Raw genomic sequence first — 26,109 nt, forward strand, 5'->3', positions numbered from 1 at the left:
TATTCATGATCAATCTTTATATAACCAAAGCATTACTGACAATCAGATGGAGGTAGCGGCAATGATAGAACCAAAATAATGTCAAATAATCTTGAAAATGAGGTCCCCAAATCTGATCAATGGTTCCATTTGTAAAATGTAACTTAAGCTGAGGAGGAAAAAAATGTGAAGGTGTGAACTTTTCCAGGAGGAAATAGTGTTAGCAAACCTAGGATAAAGGCAGAAAGTCCTCAACTGAAAACAGATGATCAAGGAGGCAGATTATTTCCTGATTCAATGGTAAATTTTGCTTACAGAGAATTTAAAGGAAGAGAAAAGAAAGGAATCTTGAGACTAAATCGCAATCTTAAAGAAAGCCTGCTTTGTCTCTCAGAGGTGGCGACAATACTTATACGAAACTATTTTGTTCACATCTATAGCCCGGAGGGAGGTAGATTCCCCTGGTACATTTCTAGCTGTCTAACTAGGATTGTCTCTGTTCTCAGGGCTGTGGTTCAGTACACATAAATGAACAAATATATGAAGTCCCCTTATGTCGAGTCACATCTCTACTTCATCAAACCGAGTACTATTTCTTTGAGTTACTAGCAGTTCTTTTAAGGCAGACATATTTCTTATCCCAGCTATCTGAGGTTATTACAAAGTAGAAATACCAAGAACTGAGTAACCAGTAGCAGGCCACCACTGTTTTACAAGGCGATGTAAATCATATCATAAAAAGTGAAACATGAAATAAATGTCCTTCTGTTAAGTTCGGGAATTAACGAGGCTGGAGACCAGGGTAGTGACAACAGCTCTTTAATATAGGGTGAACCCAGCAACAGGCTGGGGGAAAAACCTCTCCTTTTATACCGTTCTACTGGAGGCTTCGTCCAATCAGCAACGTGCTGGTTTCCCGCTCAAATATTTAAAGGAACAAACATGAATACATAACACTCCTCCCCTCCCAGAAAACACTTTGTCTCTATTTACATATTTATTTACATGTTATTTTTCGACGTAGTCACGCAAATAACCTGGGCGTCTCCTAGTTCTTTCTGACCTGCGCGGTTCAGTTCTGGGTGGTGTTTTGAGCTGGTCGGAGGGGCTGTTTTCTCCTCCCAGCTCTTTCTCTGAGCCAACGGGCTCCGGATTATTGGCCGACTCCTTTTCTTGGCCATCCGGCCTTGGATTATTTTTGAACTTGTCCCTGCTGTTTCCCTCGGGAACCTGATGGCGTCGCTGGAACTCTGGGACCTCAGCTAAGTCTTGCGCCTCCCCCGGGTCATTGTCAGCTGTGAATTCAAATTGGTATTGGTCATGATCTGTTTCATTTGGTTCGGTTTGATCAGTTATTCGTTTCCTTATCTGATCTATGTGGCGCCTCCACACTCGGTTGTCTGGTAGCTCTACCACGTACGATTTTGGGCGGTTATCTTTATTATTTGTCCTGCGAACCAACTAGGGCCGTCCCCATAGTTTCGGCCCACACCGTCGCCTATGCTCATTTCCCTTGTCTTTTCTAGTTCCCCTTGTAACCCTCTGGTGTGTAATGGGATTCAAACGGTCAAGTGGGCACGGAGTTTCCATCCCATTAGTAATTCGCTGGGCTTTTCCGGTGGCCGTGCTTGGGGTTCTGTGCTGAACGGCTAGGAAAAAGTCTATCTTTGTTTGCCAGTCACCTGGCTTGAGCCTGGACAATGCCTCCTTAGCGCTCCGGACGGAACGCTCTGCAAGGCCATTCGACGCAGGGTGGAAAGGCGCAGAGAGGGCATGTCGGATGCCCTCCTCTGCCAGGTATTCTTCAAACTGGGCTGCCGTGAATTGAGGCCCATTGTCGGACACCAGAGTGTCCGGCAACCCGTGAGTTGCAAATAGGTGGCGCAGGGCTACGATTACTGCTTCGGCCGTAGTGGATTTCATGAGTATGATCTCCAACCATTTAGAGAATGCATCAACCACCACTAGGAACGTTTGGCCGTGGAAGGGGCCAGCAAAATCAATGTGGATTCTTGACCAGGGCCCTTGGGGCTTTTCCCATTCCCTGACTGGGGCCGTTGGGGGTAGAGGTCTGGACTCTTGGCAAGCCTGGCATTTCCCTACCCTCTCAGCAATCTCTGCGTCCATGAGTGGCCACCACACATAGCTTCTAGCTAACCCCTTCATCCTTACGATCCCTGGGTGACCCTCGTGGAGGAGGTCCAATACCTTTCCCCTTAATTTATCAGGAATTATTACACGATCACCCCATAACAGGCACCCCCCTTGAGCCGAGAGCTCATCACGTTTTTTAACAAATTCTTTGAACCGTTCGCCCGGCGCAGCGGGCCACCCTCTCTGTACCCAACCGAGTACAGTCCTTAACACAATGTCCCGATATGATGCCCGAGCCACTTCCTTAGATGTGACTGGGCCAGAGTCCAAAGAGTCAATAAGTAGAATGGGCGTCCCCGGAGTGGGGTCGTCGGTTGCCCCTGGTAGTGGGCATCGGCTTAACGCGTCTGCATGCCCCACTTCTTTTCCTGGTCGATGCTGCAGCTTGTACGAATAAGCGGCTAGGAATATAGTCCATCGGGTCAGTCGTGGCGAAAGTGCCACAGGCGTTGGGCGGTCGCCAGCCAGTATCCCTAGTAGCGGTCTGTGGTCAGTCACGATTTCAAAATTCCGCCCAAAGACATATTCGTGGAATTTTTTAACCCTGACACAATGGCTAGTGCTTCTTTATCTAATTGGCTGTAGTTTCTCTCTGGGAGGACATCGTTCTAGAGTAAAAGCTATAGGGGCTTCTGTGCCGTTTGAAGTCTATGGCTGAGTACAGCCCCACCCCATAAGGGAGGCATCGCAAACCAGCACTAGGGGTAATGAGTTGTGATATTGGATGAGCAGGCTATCACTTGAGAGCAGGTTCTTTACTGCTTCAAAAGCCCTATTTTCTGACTTTCCCAAGACCAAACAGTATTTTTCCTAAGAGCCTATGCAGCGGTTCCAACGGTTGCTTTGTTCTTTAAAAGACCGTAAAAATTCACCAATCCCAGGAATGCCTGCAGCTCTGCTTTGTTTTTGGGCGCTGGAGCCTTCCTAATTGCCTTAACCTTGCTCTCAGTAGGGTGAATTTTCTTGTCTATCCGGTAGCCCAAGAAATCGACGGATTCGACCCCTATCTGGCATTTGTTTGCCTTGACTTTTAATCCGCTGTCCGGAAAATGCCCAAACCTTTCTTAACCGCTCCCCCAATTCCTCCATGTTTTCCCCTGAAATTAGGACATCATCGAAGTAGGGAACTACCCCTGGGAGCCCCTGCAGTAGTCGTTCCATTAGGTTTTGGAACAGCCCTGGTGCCACACTAACCCCAAATTGCAATCGGGTGCACTTGAAGGCCCCCCTGTGCGTTACAATCGTTTGGGCTTCGCGGGCGCTCACGGGCAGTTGTTGGTAGGCTTGGGCCAAGTCTAACTTTGCAAAGACTTGCCCTTGCCCCAAAGAGTGCAATAAGTGTTGCACCACGGAACCGGTAAGCGCTTTTCTGTAAGGCTTTGTTAAGCGCCGCCTTGTAGTCAGCGCAAATTCTAATTGACCCGTCCGGCTTTATTGGGGTGACGATTGGCGTCTCCCACTTTGCGTGATCGACTGGCACCAAAATCCCCTGATTTATGAGCTTGTCCAGCTCCTTATCGATTTTTGGTTTTAGGGCAAAAGGGACTCTCCTCGCCTTAAGCCTAATGGGGCTACCTGGGGTCTAAGTTGAAGGAAATAGGGGTCCCTTGTACTTGCCCAGGCAGTCCTTGAAGACATCTTCGAACTCGTTAAAGAGAATGTCTTCCAGGTTACAGTCACTTCTGTAGATGCCAGTCACTCCCATGCCCAGGGCACGAAACCAGTCTAGTCCCAACAGACTGGGCAGAGTTCCTTCGACGATCGTGATGGGCAGGGTCTTCTTGTGTGGACCGTACTCGACTCGGACGGAGGTGGTCCTCGAACAGGGATGCGATTCCCTGGTAGTCGTGGACTCGTAGCTTGTGCTTGCAGGTGGCGCCGCGACGGACGGCAGTGACTTCGCCAAAGTGTCCCAGGACATGATGGTGATCGCTGATCCCGTGTCTACTTCAAGCCGGCACCGTACTCTCTATTTTTGGCTTGGTGAAGATCTTCTTCTCCACTGGTCGAGGCGCGCCTATGACCACAGTTGTTTGGTTGGAATCCGCGCCTTTTTGTTTGAGCCAATCGCGGGTCGCCTTGCCGATTCCGCGCCTGATTGGCCGATTTGAATTTTCGGCGGGAAGGTTGGGCCGACAAACTTGAGCTAGGTGCCCTTTCTTCCCACACCGCCGCAGGTCGCGTCCTTAAACTTGCAGCGTTGGCGCTGGTGTTGACCACCGCAGCTTCCGCATTCATCTCTGTCCCCTTTGTCGCTTTCTCGGTTCGGCAGACCCTTCCTCATCTTCACCGCCGGATTCGGTCTGAACCTCCTCCTGGTGCACCGGGTTGCCTTGAGCCGCCTTTGGTGGGACAGGCTTCTGCAGTGTCTCCGCCGCTTGGGTGGACATTTCATGTGCTCTGGCTTCGCCCAGAGCGTGGCCAGCGTTAGGTTGCTCTTTGCTAGCAGCCGCCGCCGCAAACGGATGTCTTTGACCTCGGATGAGTTGCTCGAGGAGCACCTCGCCCAGGTCGCGGTATCCACAGTCCTTGGACGCTTAGGGCGGCCATGTAGTCACCGATGGTTTCGCCCTCCATCTGCCTTCGCCTCCGAATTCAAACCGCCGCACGATTTGGACGGCGCAGCGGCGTGGTTTTAGTAAAGTCTGTAGAGTTGGCCATGACACCGACTGCAACGGCGTTGGCTCTACCAGGGCTTCCGCGATATCGATGACCTCCGGACCACAGTGGCTTAAGAAATAAGCCCTTTTTCGGTTATCTGGAACTCCTTGCAGTTCGTTGGCTTCTAGAAAGCTTTCGAAACGGGTCATATACGTTCCCCATTTCTCCTTAGCCGGGTCAAACGGTGCGGGCGGAGTGTAACTGGCCATCTCCGCTTTTCTGCCCTGAGTTTGCTGGGTTCGGGTCTATCGTGCTTCAGCTCGGTTCTGGTTCTCCTTATTTATTTATTTTATTTATTTATTTATCATATTTATATACCGCCCTATCTCCCTACGGACTCAGGGCGGTTTACAGGCAGTTAAAACACATATAAATACAGATTAAAACGACAATTAAAAAACTTATTCTAAAGCCCAAATCATTAAAACAGTATAAATAATAAAAAAACCCTTAAAACCAATTACTTTAAAAACCTAATCCAGTCCCGCGCAGATGAATAAGTATGTTTTAAGCTCGCGACGAAAGGTTCGGAGATCCGGAAGTTGACGTAGTCCTGGAGGGAGTTCGTTCCAGAGGGTGGGAGCCCCCACAGAGAAGGCCCTTCCCCTGGGTGTCGCCAGACGGCACTGCCTAGCTGACGGCACCCTGAGGAGTCCCTCTCTGTGAGAGCGCACGGGTCGGTGAGAGGTATTTGGTAGCAGTAGGCGGTCCCGTAAATAACCCGGCCCTATGCCATGGAGCGCTTTAAAGATTGTCACCAACACCTTGAAGCGCACCCGGAAGGCCACAGGTAGCCAGTGCAGTCTGCGCAGGAGAGGTGTCACACGGGAGCCACGAGGGGCTCCCTCTATCACCCGCAGCCGCATTCTGGACTAACTGAAGCCTCCGGATGCCCCTCAAGGGGAGCCCCATGTAGAGAGCATTGCAGTAATCCAGGCGAGACGTCACGAGGGCGTGAGTGACCGTGCATAAGGCATCCCGGTCTAGAAAGGGGCGCAACTGGCGCACCAGGCGAACCTGGTGGAAAGCTCTCCCGGAGACGGCCGTCAAATGGTCTTCAAAAGACAGCCGTTCATCCAGGAGAACGCCCAGATTGCGCACCCTCTCCATCGGGGCCAATGACTCGCCCCCAACAGTCAGCCGAGGACTCAGCTGACTGTACCGGGATGCCGGCATCCACAGCCACTCTGTCTTGGAAGGATTGAGCTTGAGCCTGTTTCTCCCCATCCAGACCCGTACGGCTTCCAAACACCGGGACAGCACTTCGATAGCTTCATTGGGGTGGCCCGGTGTGGAAAAGTACAGCTGGGTGTCATCAGCGTACAGCTGGTACCTCACACCGAAGCCACTGATGATCTCACCCAGCGGCTTCATGTAGATGTTGAACAGAAGGGGCGAGAATCGCCCCCGCGGCACCCCACAAGTGAGGCGCCTCGGGGCCGACCTCTGCCCCCCTGTCAACACCGTCTGCGACCGGTCGGAGAGATAGGAGGAGAACCACCGATAAACGGTGCCTCCCACTCCCAATCCCTCTAACCGGCGCAGCAGGATACCATGGTCGATGGTATCGAAAGCCGCTGAGAGGTCTAATAGGACCAGGACAGAGGAACAACCCCTGTCCCTGGCCCTCCAGAGATCATCCACCAACGCGACCAAACCCGTCCCCGTGCTGTAACCGGGCCGGAAACCGGACTGGAACGGGTCCAGATAGACAGTTTCATCCAGGTGCAGGGGAAACTGATATGCCACCATACTCTCTACAACCTTCGCCGCGAAGCGAAGGTTGGAGACCGGACGATAATTACCTAAAACAGCCGGGTCCAGGGAGGGCTTCTTGAGGAGGGGCCTCACCACCGCCTCTTTCAAGGCGGCCGGAAAGACTCCCTCCAACAAGGAGGCACTGTAATCGCCTGAGCCAGCCTCGTGTCACCTCCTGAGTGGCCAGCACCAACCAGGAGGGGCACGGGTCCAGTAAAGTGCTTTTTAAGAGGCAACTGGACTGTCTTGTTTTTTTCCCCTTTGAAGACATTTTGCTTCTATCCAAGAAGCTTCTTCAGCTCTGAAGAAGAAAGAAAAAAGTACCTTTGGGACAACCATGACCAGGATGATTGAGAATCTCCATGGACATTCAACATGGCAGTTATCAAAGTAACGCTACCATATGTAGACTGCAAAAATCCAGATTACTATTAGATGGCAGCAAGAAATATCTAACTCTTTGAAGCACTGTTGAGCTTTCGGGCACAATGACCAAGGTTGTTTGGCTTTTGTCCCAAAAGTGCTTTTTTTAAGAGGCAACTGGACTGTCTTGTTTTTTTTCCCCCCCTTTGAAGACATTTTGCTTCTATCCAAGAAGCTTCTTCAGCTCTGAAGAAGAAAGAAAAAAAGTACCTTTGGGACAACCATGACCAGGATGATTGAGAATCTCCATGGACATTCAACATGGCAGTTATCAAAGTAACGCTACCATATGTAGACTGCAAAAATCCAGATTACTATTAGATGGCAGCAAGAAATATCTAACTCTTTGAAGCACTGTTGAGCTTTCGGGCACAATGACCAAGGTTGTTTGGCTTTTGTCCCAAAAGTGCTTTTTTTAAGAGGCAACTGGACTGTCTTGTTTTTTTTCCCCCCCTTTGAAGACATTTTGCTTCTATCCAAGAAGCTTCTTCAGCTCTGAAGAAGAAAGAAAAAAGTACCTTTGGGACAACCATGACCAGGATGATTGAGAATCTCCATGGACATTCAACATGGCAGTTATCAAAGTAACGCTACCATATGTAGACTGCAAAAATCCAGATTACTATTAGATGGCAGCAAGAAATATCTAACTCTTTGAAGCACTGTTGAGCTTTCGGGCACAATGACCAAGGTTGTTTGGCTTTTGTCCCAAAAGTGCTTTTTTTAAGAGGCAACTGGACTGTCTTGTTTTTTTTTTCCCCCTTTGAAGACATTTTGCTTCTATCCAAGAAGCTTCTTCAGCTCTGAAGAAGAAAGAAAAAAAGCACCTTTGGGACAACCATGACCAGGATGATTGAGAATCTCCATGGACATTCAACATGGCAGTTATCAAAGTAACGCTACCATATGTAGACTGCAAAAATCCAGATTACTATTAGATGGCAGCAAGAAATATCTAACTCTTTGAAGCACTGTTGAGCTTTCGGGCACAATGACCAAGGTTGTTTGGCTTTTGTCCCAAAAGTGCTTTTTTTAAGAGGCAACTGGACTGTCTTGTTTTTTTTCCCCCCCTTTGAAGACATTTTGCTTCTATCCAAGAAGCTTCTTCAGCTCTGAAGAAGAAAGAAAAAAAGCACCTTTGGGACAACCATAACCTGGATGAATGAAAATCTACATAGACATTTACTCTGCTTTTGTCCTGATGTTTCACCATTCAGCCCGACAGCTCATCACCGCTTCATTGAGGCCAGCCGTGAAAGCCTAAACTTGTATAACCAACTTTTTGCTGCCATAGTGGTGGGTGCGGCTGTTTGCAGCGCAGATCTACTTGCCCCAACATCAATACTTTTAGTATATTTCAGAGACAAGAGACTGATTAGAACTCCTCAGTTAAAACTCTCCGCTTCCTCAGTGCCACCAGGTAGGTCCTAGTATAGGACCTAACTAGTGTCCGATCAGCCTCTAAACGGCTAGACCTCCAGGAGCTCTCTAGGCGTCTTCGCCGGCGTTTCATCCCCCTCCGCTCCTCGCAGAACCAAGGAGGCCGTTGGGAACTGCGTCCTGTCAGAGGCCGCAGAGGGACGACACGGTCTAAAGCCCCGGCCGCAGCCCGTTGCCAGGCTGCGGCTGGTTCCTCTGCGGTGCCATGAGCCAGACCCTCAGGAAGTGGCCCAAGCTCCGTCCGGAACCTCTCCGGGTCCATCAGGCGCCTGGGACGGAACCAACGTTGTGGTTCCGTCTCCCTGCGATGGTGAGTGGCGGTCAGAAAGTCCAGGCGAAGGAGAGGTGATCTGACCATGACAAAGGTTCTATGACTACATCTCTCAAATCCAGATCCTTCAACCACTGACCAGAGATAAAAATAAGGTCCAGAGTGCCACCCCGATGTGAGTGGGGCCATCCACTACTTGAGTCAGGTCCAAGGCCGTCATGGAAGCCATGAACTCCCGAGCCACTGTCGATGACGAGCCGGCAGATGGCAAGTTAAAGTCCCCATGACTAAAGTCTGGGGTCTCCACTGCCACCCGGCAAGCACCTCCAGGAGCTCAGGCAGGGCAGCTGTCACGCAGCAAGGAGCCAGGTACGTGACCAGCAAGCCCATCTGACACCTATGACCCCATCTCACAAGAGGGATTCACACCCGCAATCTGAGGTACAGTGGTCTCCCTCGGCTCTAGACTCTCTTTAATAGCAACCGCAACCCCCACCTACCCTGGGCCTCGGCTGATGGAATGCACGGAAACCCGTGGGCACATTTCGACCAGGGCACGCCTTCAGTGCCCAACCAGGTCTCCGTGCGCCTATAAGATCCGCGCGCCCCTGAATAAGATCATATATTAGGGGCCTTATTGGCCACGGACCGTGCGTTGCATAACATCAGACGAAGGCCCAGGCTCTGAGGGTCTTGACCATCCGGGAACGGGAAAAGTCAGAGGGATCGGGCACGCGATCGCTTGCAAACATCGAACGCGTGACCCCTAGACCGACACGATCCCCCTTCCGCCATATCTGCCCCTCCCACTTACTGCAAATGGAACCACCCTCGCAAAAGGAACACTTTCCCCCATAACCTCCGAACCCACTAAATAATCGCCGCGAGCCCGCGCAGGGACTGGTTTCCCTCCCGACGGGTTACCCCCAACACCCGCCCTAACCCTCCCACCCCTTAAAAATGCCCTATCTAAAAAACCCCAAAGGCTCTTTCTCTTCGCATGCCACCGAGATCCCACCTTCGTCGCCAATGTTAAGTTCGGGAATTAACGAGGCTGGAGACCAGGGTAGTGACAACAGCTCTTTAATATAGGGTGAACCCAGCAACAGGCTGGGGGAAAAACCTCTCCTTTTATACCGTTCTACTGGAGGCTTCGTCCAATCAGCAACGTGCTGGTTTCCCGCTCAAATATTTAAAGGAACAAACATGAATACATAACACCTTCCATTTTTTCACGAAGCATATAGAATGCCCAAACTAGAGAAGACCAACCTATCAAGAATGCTGAGCATTTTAGACAGATAAACATTTTTTTAAAGAAAAGGCAAGTCCCAAAAAAATATGGGAAGAAAGCCACGGCAATCTGTACAGCTGCTGGCAAAAAAGAAGCCAACCTGTAGACATTTTTACCACAGAGTCAGGTAAAGTATTCCAAGCACTGATGATTCTGTTACAGAAGTAAGTCATAGCAGTGGATGAATGTTCTCTAAACCGGGGGTCTCCAACCTTGGCAACTTTAAGATTTTTGGACTTCAACTCCCAGGGCTAAGGAATTCTGGGAATTGAAGTCCACAAGTCTTAAAGTTGCCAAGGTTGGAGACTCCTGATAAACCAGTGTGTGGACTTAAATCCCCAGAATTCCCTGGTCAGCCATACTGGCTGGGGAATCCTGGGAGTTGAAGTCCTCATGTCTTAAAAGTGGCTGAGCTTGAGAAACACTGCTCTTAAATTGAAAGGGTTGCAGGATTGCAGCCTTTCCATTGCAATGCCCATCTTTGCAAACATTTCGGAAAGAAACAGCTGGATGGAATAAAGCCAAAGGAACTGTCAGCAGCAGCTGCAGTTGTCATCCCCTGCTTTCTTTATTGGAGAATAAGCCTTTACTCACTGTTGTGGGTGCCGTGTGTGCTAGAAAATACAGTAAAAATTAGGGATGGGGAGGATGTGCCGTTGGGAAGAACTTTATTTCTTGTTGAAAATGTGCAGTAACTGAAATTTGAGAAAGGTTGCTGGTTAAAAAAATATAATATAAAATGAAGATATAATGAAATAATGTTGGATAAAAAGAAGACAAAAGCATGAAAATAAATAAAAGTAAAATGCACTCTGTAAATTTTCACAATCTTCTTTGAGTCTGCTAAAGAGCTGTAACAGCAGAGCCTCTTCCTTTCCAGTTTGAAGGATGAGTAAAGCAGAAAGCTTTGATTTTGTTTTGCTAAATGTATTGCACCCCAAAGAAATGTGCTATAAAAAATCATCCAATGATGTTTCAGTGTTACTGGATGCTTTGGTTTTACAATCCTGTGGGATTTGTCTTGTATTTTAGGACCGTTAATGGAAATCATCAGAGCCCAATGAAGTTTCTAGAAACTGGGAGATACACTGTCAATTCAAAAGGTTTCCAAACAAAGGTTAGAAAGATATAATAATGATTCCAGTGAGAAAAAGGAGCCAAATGTAAGCCAGAGAAGAGACCTTGTTGTATAATTTCACTGAAGCATATAGAATGCCCAAACTAGAGAAGACCAACCTATCAAGAATGCTGAGCATTTTAGACAGATAAACATTTTTTTAAAGAAAAGGCAAGTCCCAAAAAAATATGGGAAGAAAGCCACGGCAATCTGTACAGCTGCTGGCAAAAAAGAAGCCAACCTGTAGACATTTTTACCCTACCTCTGTTAAATCAATGTTTCAGTCACTATTTTGCATGAAATGGTTGCCGATTCCAGATGTATTCAATAAACTTCAACTAAAATATCTTGGAGATATACAGTATAGCAATTATAAATTGCTTCATTTAAGAAGATTCTGCAAAGCATAGAGAATGTCCTATATTTACATCATCTGGAGATTCTGCCCTTGGTTTTGCTGCTGAAGTAGGAAATCATCAGTAAACGTGATAATGGCAGGGATCAAAAAGAAAGAAGAAAAAAAAAATCTAGCAAGCAACTGAAATTAAAAGGACAGTGGGAAGCATGTTAATTTAGGAAGGCTTAAAGACAGCGACACTTATCCATATCTACTAAAAAGTCAGTGACAAGGAACTGGAAGATTAGAAAGAGCATTCTGCCAACTTTCTCCAGAGAATGCAGCTGTGCTAAAAATACTGTCTAATCAAATGTAAGGAAGAAGAGCTGTAATATTTTTTTTAAAAAAAACCTCCCAGAGGTAGCTTTCAGTTGATATCTCATCCATATTTGTTTACTTCAATACAGTATATCAGTCTGATTTTACTGAATTAAAAATCCAAATGCACATTTTCAGTTTAATCCACCTAACGTAAGTGGAAAGTTTTTATGTACAGCCATAGCAGGCCAGCATCTAGGATAGGAAGAAACACACTTGGTACCTGGTCATTATAATTTGGAACAAAACTGTTTTTTAAAAAAATCTGCATTTGTATTGAACCTAGCAGAGTAATTAATGCTTGTCAGTGCAACCCCTAGTTCCTTTTTTCTGCATGCATAGTTTTGTATTAAGAGAAATCTTGAATGGTCATCTTTTTTTAACCCATTATTCATACAGTAGAACTAAATCCTTTAAAACCTTTAGTTAGAAAACAGCCAATTGTACACAAAAAGCATCCATGCAATCTTAAGCAACTGCCAAAGAAAAAAATGTAATATTAACTATACTGCAGAAATCAGACTTGCGTTATAGCTTCTTCCCACCTTCAGGCTGAGAATACGAGCTTTAACCACCTTCTACTGCAGTGGTTCTTAAACTGAGGGTAATTAAGGCATATTCTGGCGGTAATGGAGCAATTTGTAATTGCTTGTTTGTGAGTTGGGGATCCACTTTGGGACTGCCACTGTCAAGACACTTGTGAAAAACAACTGTCTGAAGGATTTTTTGGGGTGGGGGGTAGGAATTACATTATTTGAGTCTGGGTCAAACGAATTAAGGATCACTGTTCTAGTGAGCAATGCAGCATGTTATCTGCTGCAATTACTAGGTCCATCACAGACAGAGCATATACATATGGGAGAATTGTTTACTCAGAGCATAAAAATAGTAAGGAAGCAGATCTATGAACAATCATGGATATGTACACACACATACGTTTAAATACATAGAGGACAAGATATATGAGGTAGCCATTTCCCCCCCCTTCTATCATTATCCAGAAGGAGAGGGCATATTTCCATGAGTTTTTTCAGCACCTGTGGTTTGCATGGCGTGGGCAGTTTTTCTGGGTTTTCCTTTAAGTAGCTTTATTGTCTCCAGTCATCAATTATGTTTTTAGAGCTTAGAAATTCTTGGGCCACCAGCGAGAATCACCCTCTTAAACATTTCTTTCTTCGTGTTTTTGTCTTTAAGAGCATGAGAGTTCACTTTTTTGGAAATTAAGATAAAGACTATGCTTATATTTATTTATTTTAGAAATACTTATATACTGCCCCAATTGACAAGATTCTAGGTACTAGAGTAAGAACAAGCCAAGAATAGAATTTTCTCAAACACAATTTAAAAACAGCTTCTTTTTTACATTGCCTTCCCATCCCCCTCAATTTTAAAGACCTTAATTTAGTTCCAAAGCATTTAATCCAAATTAAATATTTACTTACATGATTTACCGTATATACTCGAGTATAAGCCGAGTTTTTCAGCACGTTTTTTGTGCTGGCGTCCTAAACTTATACTCGGGTCTCTCTGACTTATCTCAGTTTTGTTTTTTAAGCCCTCGCTTATACTCGAGTATATCTGACTATCTCGAGTTTTTTTTCCTTTTCACATTTTGCGGACGGTAGCGGAAGCCCTGCGGTGCAGTGAGAGGGCGGGCGGGGAGCCGCCAGCCTTCTCAGCTGAGGGAGGAGGTTTCCCCAACCGGTAGGTGCCTCATTTCCCACCCTCGGCTTATACTCGAGTCCCCAGTTTACCCCAGTTTTTGGGGTAAAATTGGGGACCTCGGCTTATACTCGGATCGGCTTATATTCGAGTATATACGGTACTTAAATGAATCATGCCATAATAACAGTTCCTGGCACAAATTTGCTAGTCAAAGTTTAATCAAAGTTTCAGAATAGTAAAGACTATGAATGAGTAGATCTACTTCCCATTTAGGGACACTCGTAATTGTATTTCCTTTTCACATTTTTTTTCTTTTGGGACTGACTGTATGAGATCATACTTCTACGTAGCATAACATTCAGTCTTGAGATCCAGTCATTATTGTTCATTTTCTGAATTTTGGGTCTCTGCATTGCTACTTGTGTATGTACACAAGTACAAATATACTTAGATGGGCCACTTTTCAGCCACTGATCTATTCTTGGAAAACAGTTAACTGATTACACCCAAGAAGAGGTCAAAATACCTTTCTGGAAGCCACATAGGCATGGAATAGTGAGCTTGAAAACACAAACACAACCAGATGAAATCACTTGCAAAAATTCCTAGGAACACAACTTACCATCTTCTGCCATACTGATTTATTTTGCCATGCTATTTATATTTTATTTCTGCAACAAACAAAAGCAATTTCTGAAGCCCAAAAGCAACACAAATTGGAATATATTGCCAGTTATGATTTTTGTTGTCTAAATTTCTTAAAGTATTGTTATGTTTTTATTGCTTTGTGCATTTTTAGCTGACAAAGCCAAATATTAAAATTTTATGAGATAGTTTATAATTGATAGTACCAATGATAGACTGATGGTTAAGACAATGAGAAAAATTAAAATAAAGTTATTTTTATTGTTTCCTCAAAGTTGCAACAGGTGGTTCAATTTGATTGTAATTTCCTATGGAAATACGCTCATCAGAAATTTTGCAATCTCTGCCCCTTGAATCATCTAAACCAGTGTTTCTCAACCTTGTGAACTCCCAGAATGGTGAACTGAACCTTGTGAACTCCCAGAATTCCCCACCATGATTGGCTGAGGAATTCTGATAGATGAGATCAGTAGTGAGATTCAAATAATTTAACAACCGGTTCTCTGCCCTAATGATTTCTTCCAACAAGCAGTTCACCAAATTGCTCAGAAAGTTAACAACCGGTTCTCCCGAGGTGTTGCGAACTGGCTGAATCCCACCACTGGTTGAGATCCACCCATCTTTAAGTTGCCAAGTTAGAGAAACACTAATCTAAACTGTTCATACATGACTTACAAGAGAAAGACAAGTTTGCCCAGCCTGCATATTTTTTGGAACACCTATTCATTTGCCTACTAAAAAAAATTATAATAAGCACGTACACAATCTTCAAGCAAGAGAAGAAAAACAGCAAGAAAAAAATTGAAAAGGCAGATATAGGGAACTTACTTTAAAGTTTAAACCCTAAAGGCATAAAATACTTTAAAAATATTAAGACAAGATGGGTGGCACACAAATTTAATAAATACATACATAAATACTTGTTGAAGTTAATTAAAACATGGGGCGAAACCCTCACATTTTAAATACCGTATATACTCGAGTATAAGCCGATCCGAATATAAGCCGAGGCACCTAATTTTACCACAAAAACTGGGAAAAACTATTGACTCGAGTATAAGCCGAGGGTGGGAAATGAGGCAGCTACTGGTCAATGTAAAAAATAAAGATAGAGCCAAGTAAAATAACATGAATATTTATTTGAACGAAAAACAATAAAAGTGCAAAAGGGGGAAGGAGGATTCCCAGCTTTAGAAAATTTAGAACTACCCCGCCTTTGGTATGACCTGAGCATAGCTCATAAAATTATCTGCTACAATGTACTTCCTATCAATGACTACTTCAGCTTCAACCACAACAATACACGAGAACACAATAGATTCAAACTTAAAGTGAACCTCTCAATCTAGATTGCAGAAAATGTGACTTCAGTAACAGAGTTGTTAATGCCTGGAATGTGCTACCTGACTCTGTGGTCTCTTCCCAAAATCCCCAAAGCCTTAACCAAAAACTATCTTGGATTGACTTCACCCCATTCCTCAGAGGTCTGTAAGGCGTGCATAAGAGCACCAGCGTGCCTACCGTCCCTGTCCTAATGTTCCCTTTAGTTGTATTCCTTTTATGTATTCAATTCATGCTTATATTTATATAATTATTTAATATGTATTTGACAAAATAAAATGAATGAATGAATGAATGAATAGAATAGAATAGAATAGAATTTTATTGGCTAAGTGTGATTGGACACACAAGGAATGAATGAATGAATGAATGAGTGAGTGAGTTACTTCAACAACATTGTCTCACAGAAATTGACAATACAACTGCAAGCATGAAAATGAGTCCTCCTTTAGCTTCCAAGGGACCAGGGTGCCTCTGAAGGTCAGTGCTCTAAGCACTAAGAACCCAGCACAAATCTAAGCCTGTATGCACACCAATAGTGAAAATACCCTGCACAGTGTCTCTTGGCAGAGAAGGTTAATTTTCATAGACGTTGGGGTGGCTCGTTTTTTTTTTTTTGGCAGGGCAATAAGGGTCTCTAATATCATTAAACCCAAGTGTGAGGAAAAAGACAGCAGCTAAAATGTTAAGGCCAGTTGTGTGACCTTCTCCAATACAGTTGGCCTGGCTGTTTGCCAAAACTTAAAACACCCTCCCATCCCCCCTCCCTGCTAAAGCTTCTTTCTTAAAACAATTGTGGTCTTTGCCTTTCATTGTGCCAATCGACTTTAGAAGTCTGTGTGTGTGTGTGTGTGTGTGTGTGTGTGTGTGTGAGAGAGAGAGAGAGAGAGAGAGAGAGGGAGGGAGGGAGGGAGTGCAAAAGGGGGAAGGAGGATTCCCAGCTCTAAACAAAGGGAAATCCCGGAATGCCAGCGCGAAAGGCGGTGCTCACGTTCCTCCTCCCTTGCTCAAAAGCCCCAACATGATATTGGAATTGGATGCCATTATATACCTGCTGAGGGGATAATTTGAATAACTTGAAAGATATAAAAGCTCTAAACATATTTGTTTAAAAATCTAAAATCTATACTTAAAATAAATGAATATAAAGTAATAAAGTTCTTTAAAGTTGTAATTCACTTTGCTGCTGAAAAGAAAAGAAGCTTAACACCTTAAATGGTATTTATTAACTGAAATATCATCAAATCAAATATATAATGAGGTATATTATAATGACCTTTGTTTTCAGAAAGAAGCATGATGGAAGTTTTTCAATAAAGGGAAATATAGAAAAACTTAGTGTCATGCTCATATATCATCTTTACAGATGTTGTTAACACTATACTATGGCAGCATATGATGGTACAATGTTTCAATCAATTTCAGGATGAAAAACTCATCAATGAGGAGGAGGGTATAATTTATTAACCTTGTATGATATCAGTTTCTCAAGGACTCTAGAAGGACCGAGGAAGAAATCTCTGCCCCTCCCACTTTCCCTTTCCAACCCAGCCTTCCAAGGGACCTTTGAGGAGAAATCTCTGCCCCTCCCACTTTCCCTTTCCAAGGCAGCCTTCCAAGAGGACCTCTCGAAAAGAGCGAAAGCTTTCTCCTGGCGTTTACCACCACCACACCCTCCACGCCATCCTAGGCTGGGTTAGAAACAAGGAGGAAGTTCAGGACCACATCGATGGCACGAGCTCAGATTGCCGGCTGGGGATGATGGGCGCTGCAGTGCGATCTCGGAGAGACTAGGGGAAGAAAGAATGACTGTTTCCCACACCCTAGGATTGGGAAAACATTGACCCCCTTAGTTGCGGGAGAAGGGTTGCGCTTCAAAGCGGTCGCCTCCATCCATCAATCCATCCTTCCTTCCTTACTTCCATCCATCCATCCATCCTTTTTTTTCCCAGCGGCGGTGCGTGTGTGTGACATGCAAGCAAGGCGTCTCACAGGCGTGTGTGTGTGTGTTTGTGGTGGGGTCTCGTCCCAGCCACCCACCCACTCGCTCCCTTTCCCTCTTGGGCGTGGGCTGTTCCCGTTCGCCCTGGCCTCCGTCCTCCGATCTCCTGCGCTGGGAGGCGGCGGCGAGCCAGCGAGCAACCGGGCACCGCGGACTTTGGCAAGGAGGAAGGTGGGAGGAAGCGGAGCTGCCGGCTGTGGGGGTTGAGGCGTGCAAGAGGAGTGGCGTGGAAAGGCCTTTTTGTGTGTGTGTGTGTGTGTGCGCGCCTGTGTGCCCTAGGGAGGAAGCGGAGCTGCCGGCTGTGTGGGGGTTGAGGCGTGCAAGAGGAGCGCGCCTCCTCCTCTTCCTCCACGCTCGCTCCTCTTGCACGCCTCAACCCCACCATCCCCACCCTCTCCAGCGTGAAGGTCACCTCCTCCTCTTCCAGGCGGCGGCGGCGGCGGCTCGGCTCACGGCGGGCGCCACAGCCGGCAGCTCCGCTTCCTCCCACGGTCCCAGTCCAGCGAGCGGTGGCGACATGCGGCGCGCTCGCTTTCACCGTTCGGCTGGATTGACCAACAACTGGTCGCGCGGTGCGGAGCCGCCAGCCTTCTCGGCCGACGCTTTCACCGTTGAAACCCTCCCTCCCTCAGCCGAGAAGGCTGGCGGCTCCCCGCCCGCCGCGGACCAGCGGTAATCAGCGAGCGGTGCGTGTGTGCGCGCCTGTGTGCCCTAGGGAGGAAGCGGAGCTGCCGGCTGTGGGGGTTGAGGCGTGCAAGAGGAGCGCGCCTCCTCCTCTTCCAGGCGGCGGCGAGCCAGCGAGCAACCGGGCACCGCGGACTTTGGCAAGGAGGAAGGTGGGAGGAAGCGGAGCTGCCGGCTGTGGGGGTTGAGGCGTGCAAGAGGAGCGCGCCTCCTCCTCTTGCACGCCTCAACCCCCACAGCCGGCAGCTCCGCTTCCTCCCTAGGGCACACAGGCGCACACACACAAAAGGCCTTTCCACGCTCGCTCCTCTTGCACGCCTCAACCCCCACAGCCGGCAGCTCCGCTTCCTCCCACCTTCCTCCTTGCCAAAGTCCGCGTGTGAGCGTTCGCTGGCTCGCTCGCTCCCAGCGCAGGAGATCGGAGGACGGAGGCCAGGCGAACGGGAACACTGCACCACCAGGGCTTCCCCGCGCCAATGCACAGCCCGCCAAGTTTGCGCCGTCCGCCCACCAGACACGGGAATGGGGGCCGGCCTGGGGGCGACAAATCCCGCGAGACCTCGGCGGGCCCGCTCCCCGTCCCTCCCATGGGAGTCCCCTCGGTACCCCTCCTGTGCGGGGTTCCCGAGCGTGACTCGGTATAAGCCGAGGGGACGTTTTTCAGCACAAAAAACGTGCTGAAAAACTCGGCTTATACTCGAGTATATACGGTAAATCTCCTCCAAAATCCTTCCAATTTAGATAGCTTTCAGGTTTAATAATAGTTACCTTTTAAGTTTATCAACTTTAAGTTTATAACGTTCTAATGTTCAGTTGGGGCAATTTGAATGTGACTTTCAATTCAAATAGAGATGGGAGTATCAGCCAGAGTATGCTGTGGTGAAAATACACAATACAAACAACTGCAATATTAGGGGATCCTTTATATTATCTAGGCAGTGTGATGGCTCGGGGGTTAAGATGCTGAGCATGTTGGCTGGAAAAACCAACAGCTCAGGTTTGAGCCCTGAGCATTGGTCGACTGGGTGAGCTCCCATCTTTGCCTACTTTCTGTCCATCTAGCAGTTTGAAAGCATGCAAATGTGAATAGATTAATAGATACCACTTTGATAGGGAGGGAAACAGCATTCTGTGACGTCATGCTGGTCACATGACCATGGAAGCATCTTGGACAGCGCTGGCTCAATGGCCCTTGAAACAGAGATCCCTCTACCGTCGGTTATGACTAGTGGAGTAAAATCTGCAAGGATTTCTTTCCTTTTCCTTATATTATCTAGTCCCTTCCTCAAGGAATGTAGTAACAGTTTTGTTTCTAAAGGCAGTCTACAAATATTTTAAAAATGATAAATACAGCATCTCAATTCTCTTTTGACTAAATTAACTGATCTCATTGCAAAGTGGATTTCATTTCAATATGCACATGAATGTAGCATATTGTATACACTGGGTGCACACATAATAAGCTTCTTTTTCTAATAATTCATTAAAATCTATCACTTTACCCTTTGGATCCCAGTTTCCTTCTGGAAAATAAAGAACAAGCTTCGATAACCCTCTTCAAGCACTAATTTCAACTTCAATAGAAAGAAACAGAGATAGTAGCGGTACTCACTTATACTATAATGCTACTTATGCAGCATCAAGAAGATTAGCTCTGTTGTTACAACTATCTATTTTTCAATGAGTAGAGCATTTTATCACTGGCCACTGACAGTCACATATGGTAATTTTTTCTGTATTTTAATCCTTGTTAGCTGCCCAGTCACTTATGTAAGATGGAAGTCTATATAAATAAATTACTGTATTTTTCGAAGTATAAGACGCACCTTAGTTTTTGAGAGGAAAATAAGAAAAAAGCTGATTGGCAGGTGGATCAATCTCCCAGAATACCCCCAATCAGCTGTTTCCAGAGATGAATTTTAGCAACAGGTTCCTTTGTTGTGAGCTCTGTGCCTTGCTTTTTTTGGTTATTTTCCTGCCTCTGAAACATAGTTTCAGGGGGAAAAAATCTGCCTCTGATAGCCTCCAAAACAGCTTCTGAAAAAAAAGACTCTGAAGCTCTATTTGGGGGCTTCTTTTCTGAAGCTTCGTTTCTGATGCTTTTTTCAGCCTCTGAAACCTCCATTTGAGAAGCTGGGCAGGGCTACATTTGGAGTATAAGACGCACCCAGATTTTCACCTTCTTTTTGGAGGAAAAAAAGGGCATCTTATACTCCAAAAACTACGGTAAATCACCATCATTTTAGCCATTGTCTATTCACTGCAGGATGAAGTCCTCTTTCCAACCTAAGTAAATATAAATCAGAATTCTAGGAAAGAAAGTCCTTCCCCACATCTTAATTAATTAACTGGTTTTTCTAAACAGGTACCTGTAATTGCTTTCTTCTCTCCTTTTTCCAGCTTGGTTTGGGACAATTCAATATTTCCATCATGTTCCATTGGCTGTTCTGCTCTTTTCATTGCTGTGCCTTTAAAGCTCATCTGAAGTTGGGTGGTATATTTCTCATGCTGAAAAGGAAAGGCATGAAACTTGGTGAGCATACTCCAAAATGAGCAGGAACTCACAAAGAAAGGTTATTCTGTAAGGTAGCGGTAAAAAGGAATTTATACCAGGAAAATAACTGAGAACTGTTGTATCACCTATTTTTCCAGAGTTTGGTTCTAATCCTAATCTCTGTATCACACAATTTGTGTTTTAGAAAAGTAACAAGTTTTGAATTAGGAGGCTTCAGCAATTATCTTTTTGGCCACTGAACAGCAATTTCTGAAATGATACAAAAGCAGAAGGAACAAGAAACACAAGCGGCTCCTGTTCTTCTAGGCATGTCTAATTTTAAGCAAAATACTTCCACCCTCTCCCCACCACACCTGATTCAGGAAGATAAAGAGCTCATTTTTTTAGAACTACCTTGCTCACTGCTTTCAGCAGAAAAATCAGGTGTATGGATTAAAATTGACAATTCCTTTAAGTATTACGCAATGAAAAAAAATAATGTTTATTTATTTGTATTCCACACTTATTATTTACAAATAACTCAAGGCAGCAAACATATCTTCCTCCTCCTATTTTCCCCACAACAACAACAATACTTTGAGGTGGGTTGGGCTGAGGGAAAATGACTGGCCCAAAATCATCCAGCTGGCTTTCATGGCTAGTGTTGGGCTTGGAGTCATGGTCTGCTCCTTTCTAGCCTGGTGCCTTAAGCACTAGACCAAACTGGCCCTAATAAGAACAAGCTATAAATATACAAGGATGAAGCTAAATTATAAAGTATTTTTGCTGCCAAACATGGAACAGGAGACCAAACCTTTAGGCAACTACTTCCTTGCACGTAACATTAAATCTTAGTGTAGAGTTACATGCAAATCTACCCCAGGCAAATCTTGGCATACAGGAAAAGCTGGACTCTGTTGCAGTGGAGATATAAACAAACAAGATGCAAAGTACACAAGGTACAGTATCTTGGCAGCTGAATTCATTTAATTTATTATATTTTCAGAGACAAAATCAATAGGTAAACTTCAGGAATCTTTGCTTGTTTGCGTGAAAGTATAGACAAATTTAGGGAAAGGTAAAGAGCATTGTGTTGATATAATCCCCTATAAATAAGTAAGTCAACTATGTCCATTTTAAATAGCTGTTATTTGCCAGAATACTGCCCCATTAGCTTCTCACTGAAATCTGGATAAGGTTATCAATCAGCACTGCTATAAAGCCCATGATTCATGTTTTCTGACCAGCAATGGCATGAGTGCAATGAAAGATGGCATCTTTCCTGCAAAGCATATTTTCTCAGAGTTGGGTAATCAAAACACAGCTTATAACCCTACTTTGTGCAAGCTAAGATTTTTCAATGTTTTTAGTTGATTTGTTTTAATAAATCAAATCTCTAGAACTCATGGCTACCAGTAAAAACCTGAAAATGTGAAGGAATCCTGTCCTAAGGGCTAGGTGGAAGCATAAAATTATAATTCTGGTCTTGGCAAAGCACAGAATTGCCTTGGGGGAAATTAGTTGTGATCTAAGATTATTTCAGCATATTGTGTTGGTGATTTCTCATGGGAAAGCTTTGTGCAAATATATGGTAGAGGTAGTACAAATCTGCATCTCAGGTTTAGCACATTAAGCAAGAAAACATCTAAACTGACTGTGCTTGGTTCCATGTTGGGTTTTCTGAGGACCAGCACATGAAAATTATTATATGAATTTGGATATCAGTGATTTTCAAATCATTCATTTTTGTAATTTACCTGAATATAATGTATTTGGGGAAATATTTCTTGAGCTATAAACTGCATTGCAAGATTTGGAAAAGTACAGTTTTTAGCAGCTAATGCATCTAATAAATTATATACATTTAGAAAGTCAGAACTGGGCATTTAAACAACCAAAAATAATAAGTACAAAGCAATTTACCAAATTGACTACTTGGCTACCTAGACCTGTATTACAGGTTTTCTAAAAGTGACAAGCCACTTTCTATTATGTTCTCTAGTTTGATCCTTATTTAAAAGAAAGTTCTTTAGGACTGAGCTTAACATTTTTATGTATAAAATCTATACTGAGCTTTCACTTTATGAATGACTTAGGACTACAGCCCTTCTGAGAATTCTGGTCCTTCCTTCCTCTCTTGCTTTCCCTCTCTCTCTCTCTCTCTCTCTCTCTCTCTCTCTTTTTATAACCTATGTAAAAGACGGCAAAAATAAAACAGTGTAGTAGCACTGTTGCTGGTCAGTTAAATTCCCAGCAGAATTCACCACTAAAACCGTAGCTTAAGTATTTTATTTTTCTTTACTATGCCACTTAAAAGAGAACATACTTACTTTTAGCACTTCTTCTGGAACCTTGTGCTGGATGTGTTCTAGGACATACATGTTTGCATGTAGAAAAAGTATTAAGGAAAAACGCATATGTTAACAGTTACTATCAAGCAATCTATCATTCATACAAACAAATAAATCCCATATCTTTTGGGATTATTTTAAACAGAGGTATGCAACATTTCACCACATCAAGGCTTTCAAACATTTCAGGGCTACAATGTTGGGGAAAGGCTAAGGGTATAAAGGTAAACTCAAAAGAGGTGGAAAAACCATGACTGATAAATAAGTTATTAAAGGGTTAACATATGGTTATGATTTTATATATATATATGTATGTATGTATGTATGTATGTATGTATGTATATGTAGGTCTTTGGTTATTCGGGTTTTCTCCCACGTAAAATTGGAAGTGTCTTGGTGACATTTTGACGAAGTCTCATTCGTCATCTTCAGGCTGGTGTTTACAGCTTCGTACTTCTAGGAGCAATGTGTGATCGCAGCTGTTTCTTCCTTTTAACTTAAGTAAGTTAAAAGGAAGTAACTTAAGAAGAAATAGCTGCGATCACACATTGCTCCTAGAAGCACGAAGCTGTAAACACCAGCCTGAAGATGACGAATGAGACTTCGTCAAAACATCGCCAAGATACTTCCAATTTTACGCGGGAGAAAACCCGAATAACCAAAGACCTACATAAACAGCAAATCCTCAGAATATATATATATATATATATATATATATGTATGTATGTATGTATGTATGTATGTAGGTCTTTGATTATTCGGGTTTTCTCCCGCGTAAATTGGAAGTGTCGTGGCGACGTTTCGATGAAGTCTCATTCATCTTCAGGTTTCAGTTTTGTGCTTCTGGGAGCAATGCAGAAGCACGAAGCTGAAGCCTGAAGATGACGAATGAGACTTCGTCTAAACGTCGCCAAGACACTTCCAATTTTACGCGGGAGAAAACCCGAATAACCAAAGACCTACATATATATAATAATATAAACATATGATTGCTTATTTGTACCCTATGACTATCATTAAGTGTTGTACCTTATGATTCTTGATGAAGGTATCTTTTCTTTTATGTACACTGAGAGCATATGCAGCAAGACAAATTCCTTGTATGTCCAATCACACTTGGCCAATAAAAAATTCTATCCTATTCTAATAATAATAATAATAATATTTTAATTTGTATTCTCCCGAAGGACTCAGGGCGGTGCACAGCCAGAATAAAATACAAAGAGAACAGTACATATAACATTAAGAACAACCCCTTAAAAAACTTATTCAATTGGCCAAAAATTTAAAATACAATAACACCCTATAAAAAAGTTACAAAAATTTAAAACCCATAAAAACAAATTAAAAATTTTCAAATCAAGCCAGTCCAGCTAGACGGAATAAATAGGTTTTAAGTTCGCGGCGAAAGGTCCGAAGGTCGGATAGTTGACGAAGTCCAGGGGGAAGTTCGTTCCACAGGGTAGGAGCCCCCACAGAGAAGGCCCTCCCCCTGGGGGCCGCCAGTCGACATTGCTTGGCTGACGGCACCCTAAGGAGTCCCTCTCTGTGAGAACGCACCGGTCGCTGGGAGATAGAAGATGGCAGTAGACGGTCCCGTAAATATCCTGGTCCTAAGCCATGGAGCGCTTTGAAGGTGGTCACCAATACCTTGAAGCGCACCCGGAAGACAACAGGCAGCCAGTGCAGTCTGCGCAGGATGGGTGTTACATGGGAGCTCCGAACTGCTCCCTCTATCACCCGCGCAGCTGCATTCTGGACTAACTGGAGTCTCCGGGTGCTCTTCAAGGGGAGCCCCATGTAGAGAGCATTGCAATAGTCCAAGCGAGAGGTCACGAGAGCATGAGTGACCGTGCATAGGGCATCCCGGTCCAGGAAGGGGCGCAACTGGCGAATCAGGTGAACCTGATAAAAAGCTCTCCTGGAGACGGTCGTCAAATGGTCTTCGAAAGACAACCGCCCATCCAGGAGAACGCCCAAGTTGCGCACCCTTTCCATCGGGGCCAATGACTCGCCCCCAACAGTCAGCCGTGGCTGCAGCTGACTGTACCGGGGTGCCAGCATCCACAGCCACTCCGTCTTGGAGGGATTAAGCTTGAGCCTGTTCCTCCCCATCCAGACCCGTACGGCTTCCAGACACCGGGACAGTACTTCAATAGCTTCATTGGGGTGGCCTGGGGTGGAAAAGTACAGCTGTGTATCATCAGCATACAGTTGGTATCTCACCCCAAAACCACTGATGATCTCACCCAGCGGCTTCATATAGATGTTGAACAGGAGAGGCGAGAGAATCGATCCCTGCGGCACCCCACACATGAGGCGCCTCGGGGTCGATCTCTGCCCCCCTGTCAACACCGTCTGCGTCCGGTCAGAGAGGTAGGAGGAGAACCACCGATAAACGGTGCCTCCCACTCCCAAACCCTCCAACCGGCGCAGCAGGATACCATGGTCGATGGTATCGAAAGCCGCTGAGAGATCTAATAGGACCAGGGCAGAGGAGTAACCCTTATCCCTGGCCCTCCAGAGATCATCCACCAACGCGACCAAAGCCGTCTCCGTACTGTATCCGGGCCGGAAGCCGGACTGGAACGGGTCTAGATAGACGGTTTCATCCAGGTACTGGGGTAATTGACGTGCCACCGCACTCTCTACAACCTTCGCCGTAAAACGAAGGTTGGAGACTGGACGATAATTTCCTAAAACAGCTGGGTCCAGGGAAGGCTTCTTGAGGAGAGGTCTCACCACTGCCTCTTTCAAGGCAGCGGGAAAGACCCCCTCCCACAAAGAAGCATTTGTAATCCCCTGGAGCCAGCCTCGTGTCACCTCCTGCGTGGCCAGCACCAACCAGGAGGGGCACGGGTCCAGTAAACATGTGGTGGCATTCAACCTTCCCTGTCCATGTCCTCGGGAGTCACAGGGTCAAAACTATCCCAAACGGTCTCAACAAGACGAGTCTCGAAACTCTCGCCTGGATCTACCCAATTTTGATCCAATCTATCCTGAAGCTGAACGATTTTATCGTATAGATAACCGTTAAACTCCTTGGCACACCCTTGTAATGGGTCCTCCCGCCCCTCCTGTTGAAGGAGAGAGCGGGTAACCCGAAACAGGGCGG

General features: G+C 45.3%; 1 protein-coding gene across 9 annotated transcripts in view; it reads right to left on the reverse strand.

Moving 5' to 3' along the window:
• The window catches only part of CEP170B (centrosomal protein 170B), an 84,635-nt gene that overhangs the window by 33,277 nt on the left and 25,249 nt on the right, over positions 1 to 26,109 (reverse strand). For all 9 annotated transcript variants that reach the window (XM_058162843.1, XM_058162845.1, XM_058162840.1 and 6 more), the window contains exons 5-6: positions 22,974 to 23,030; positions 20,519 to 20,657 (exon numbers count right to left, since the gene is read on the reverse strand). In XM_058162843.1, coding sequence (XP_058018826.1) covers positions 20,519 to 20,657; positions 22,974 to 23,030 — 196 coding nt within the window. The remainder of the gene's footprint in view (positions 1 to 20,518; positions 20,658 to 22,973; positions 23,031 to 26,109) is intronic.

This window comes from Ahaetulla prasina, chromosome 1 (genome assembly GCF_028640845.1).
Source record: "Ahaetulla prasina isolate Xishuangbanna chromosome 1, ASM2864084v1, whole genome shotgun sequence".
Lineage (NCBI taxonomy): Eukaryota > Metazoa > Chordata > Lepidosauria > Squamata > Colubridae > Ahaetulla > Ahaetulla prasina.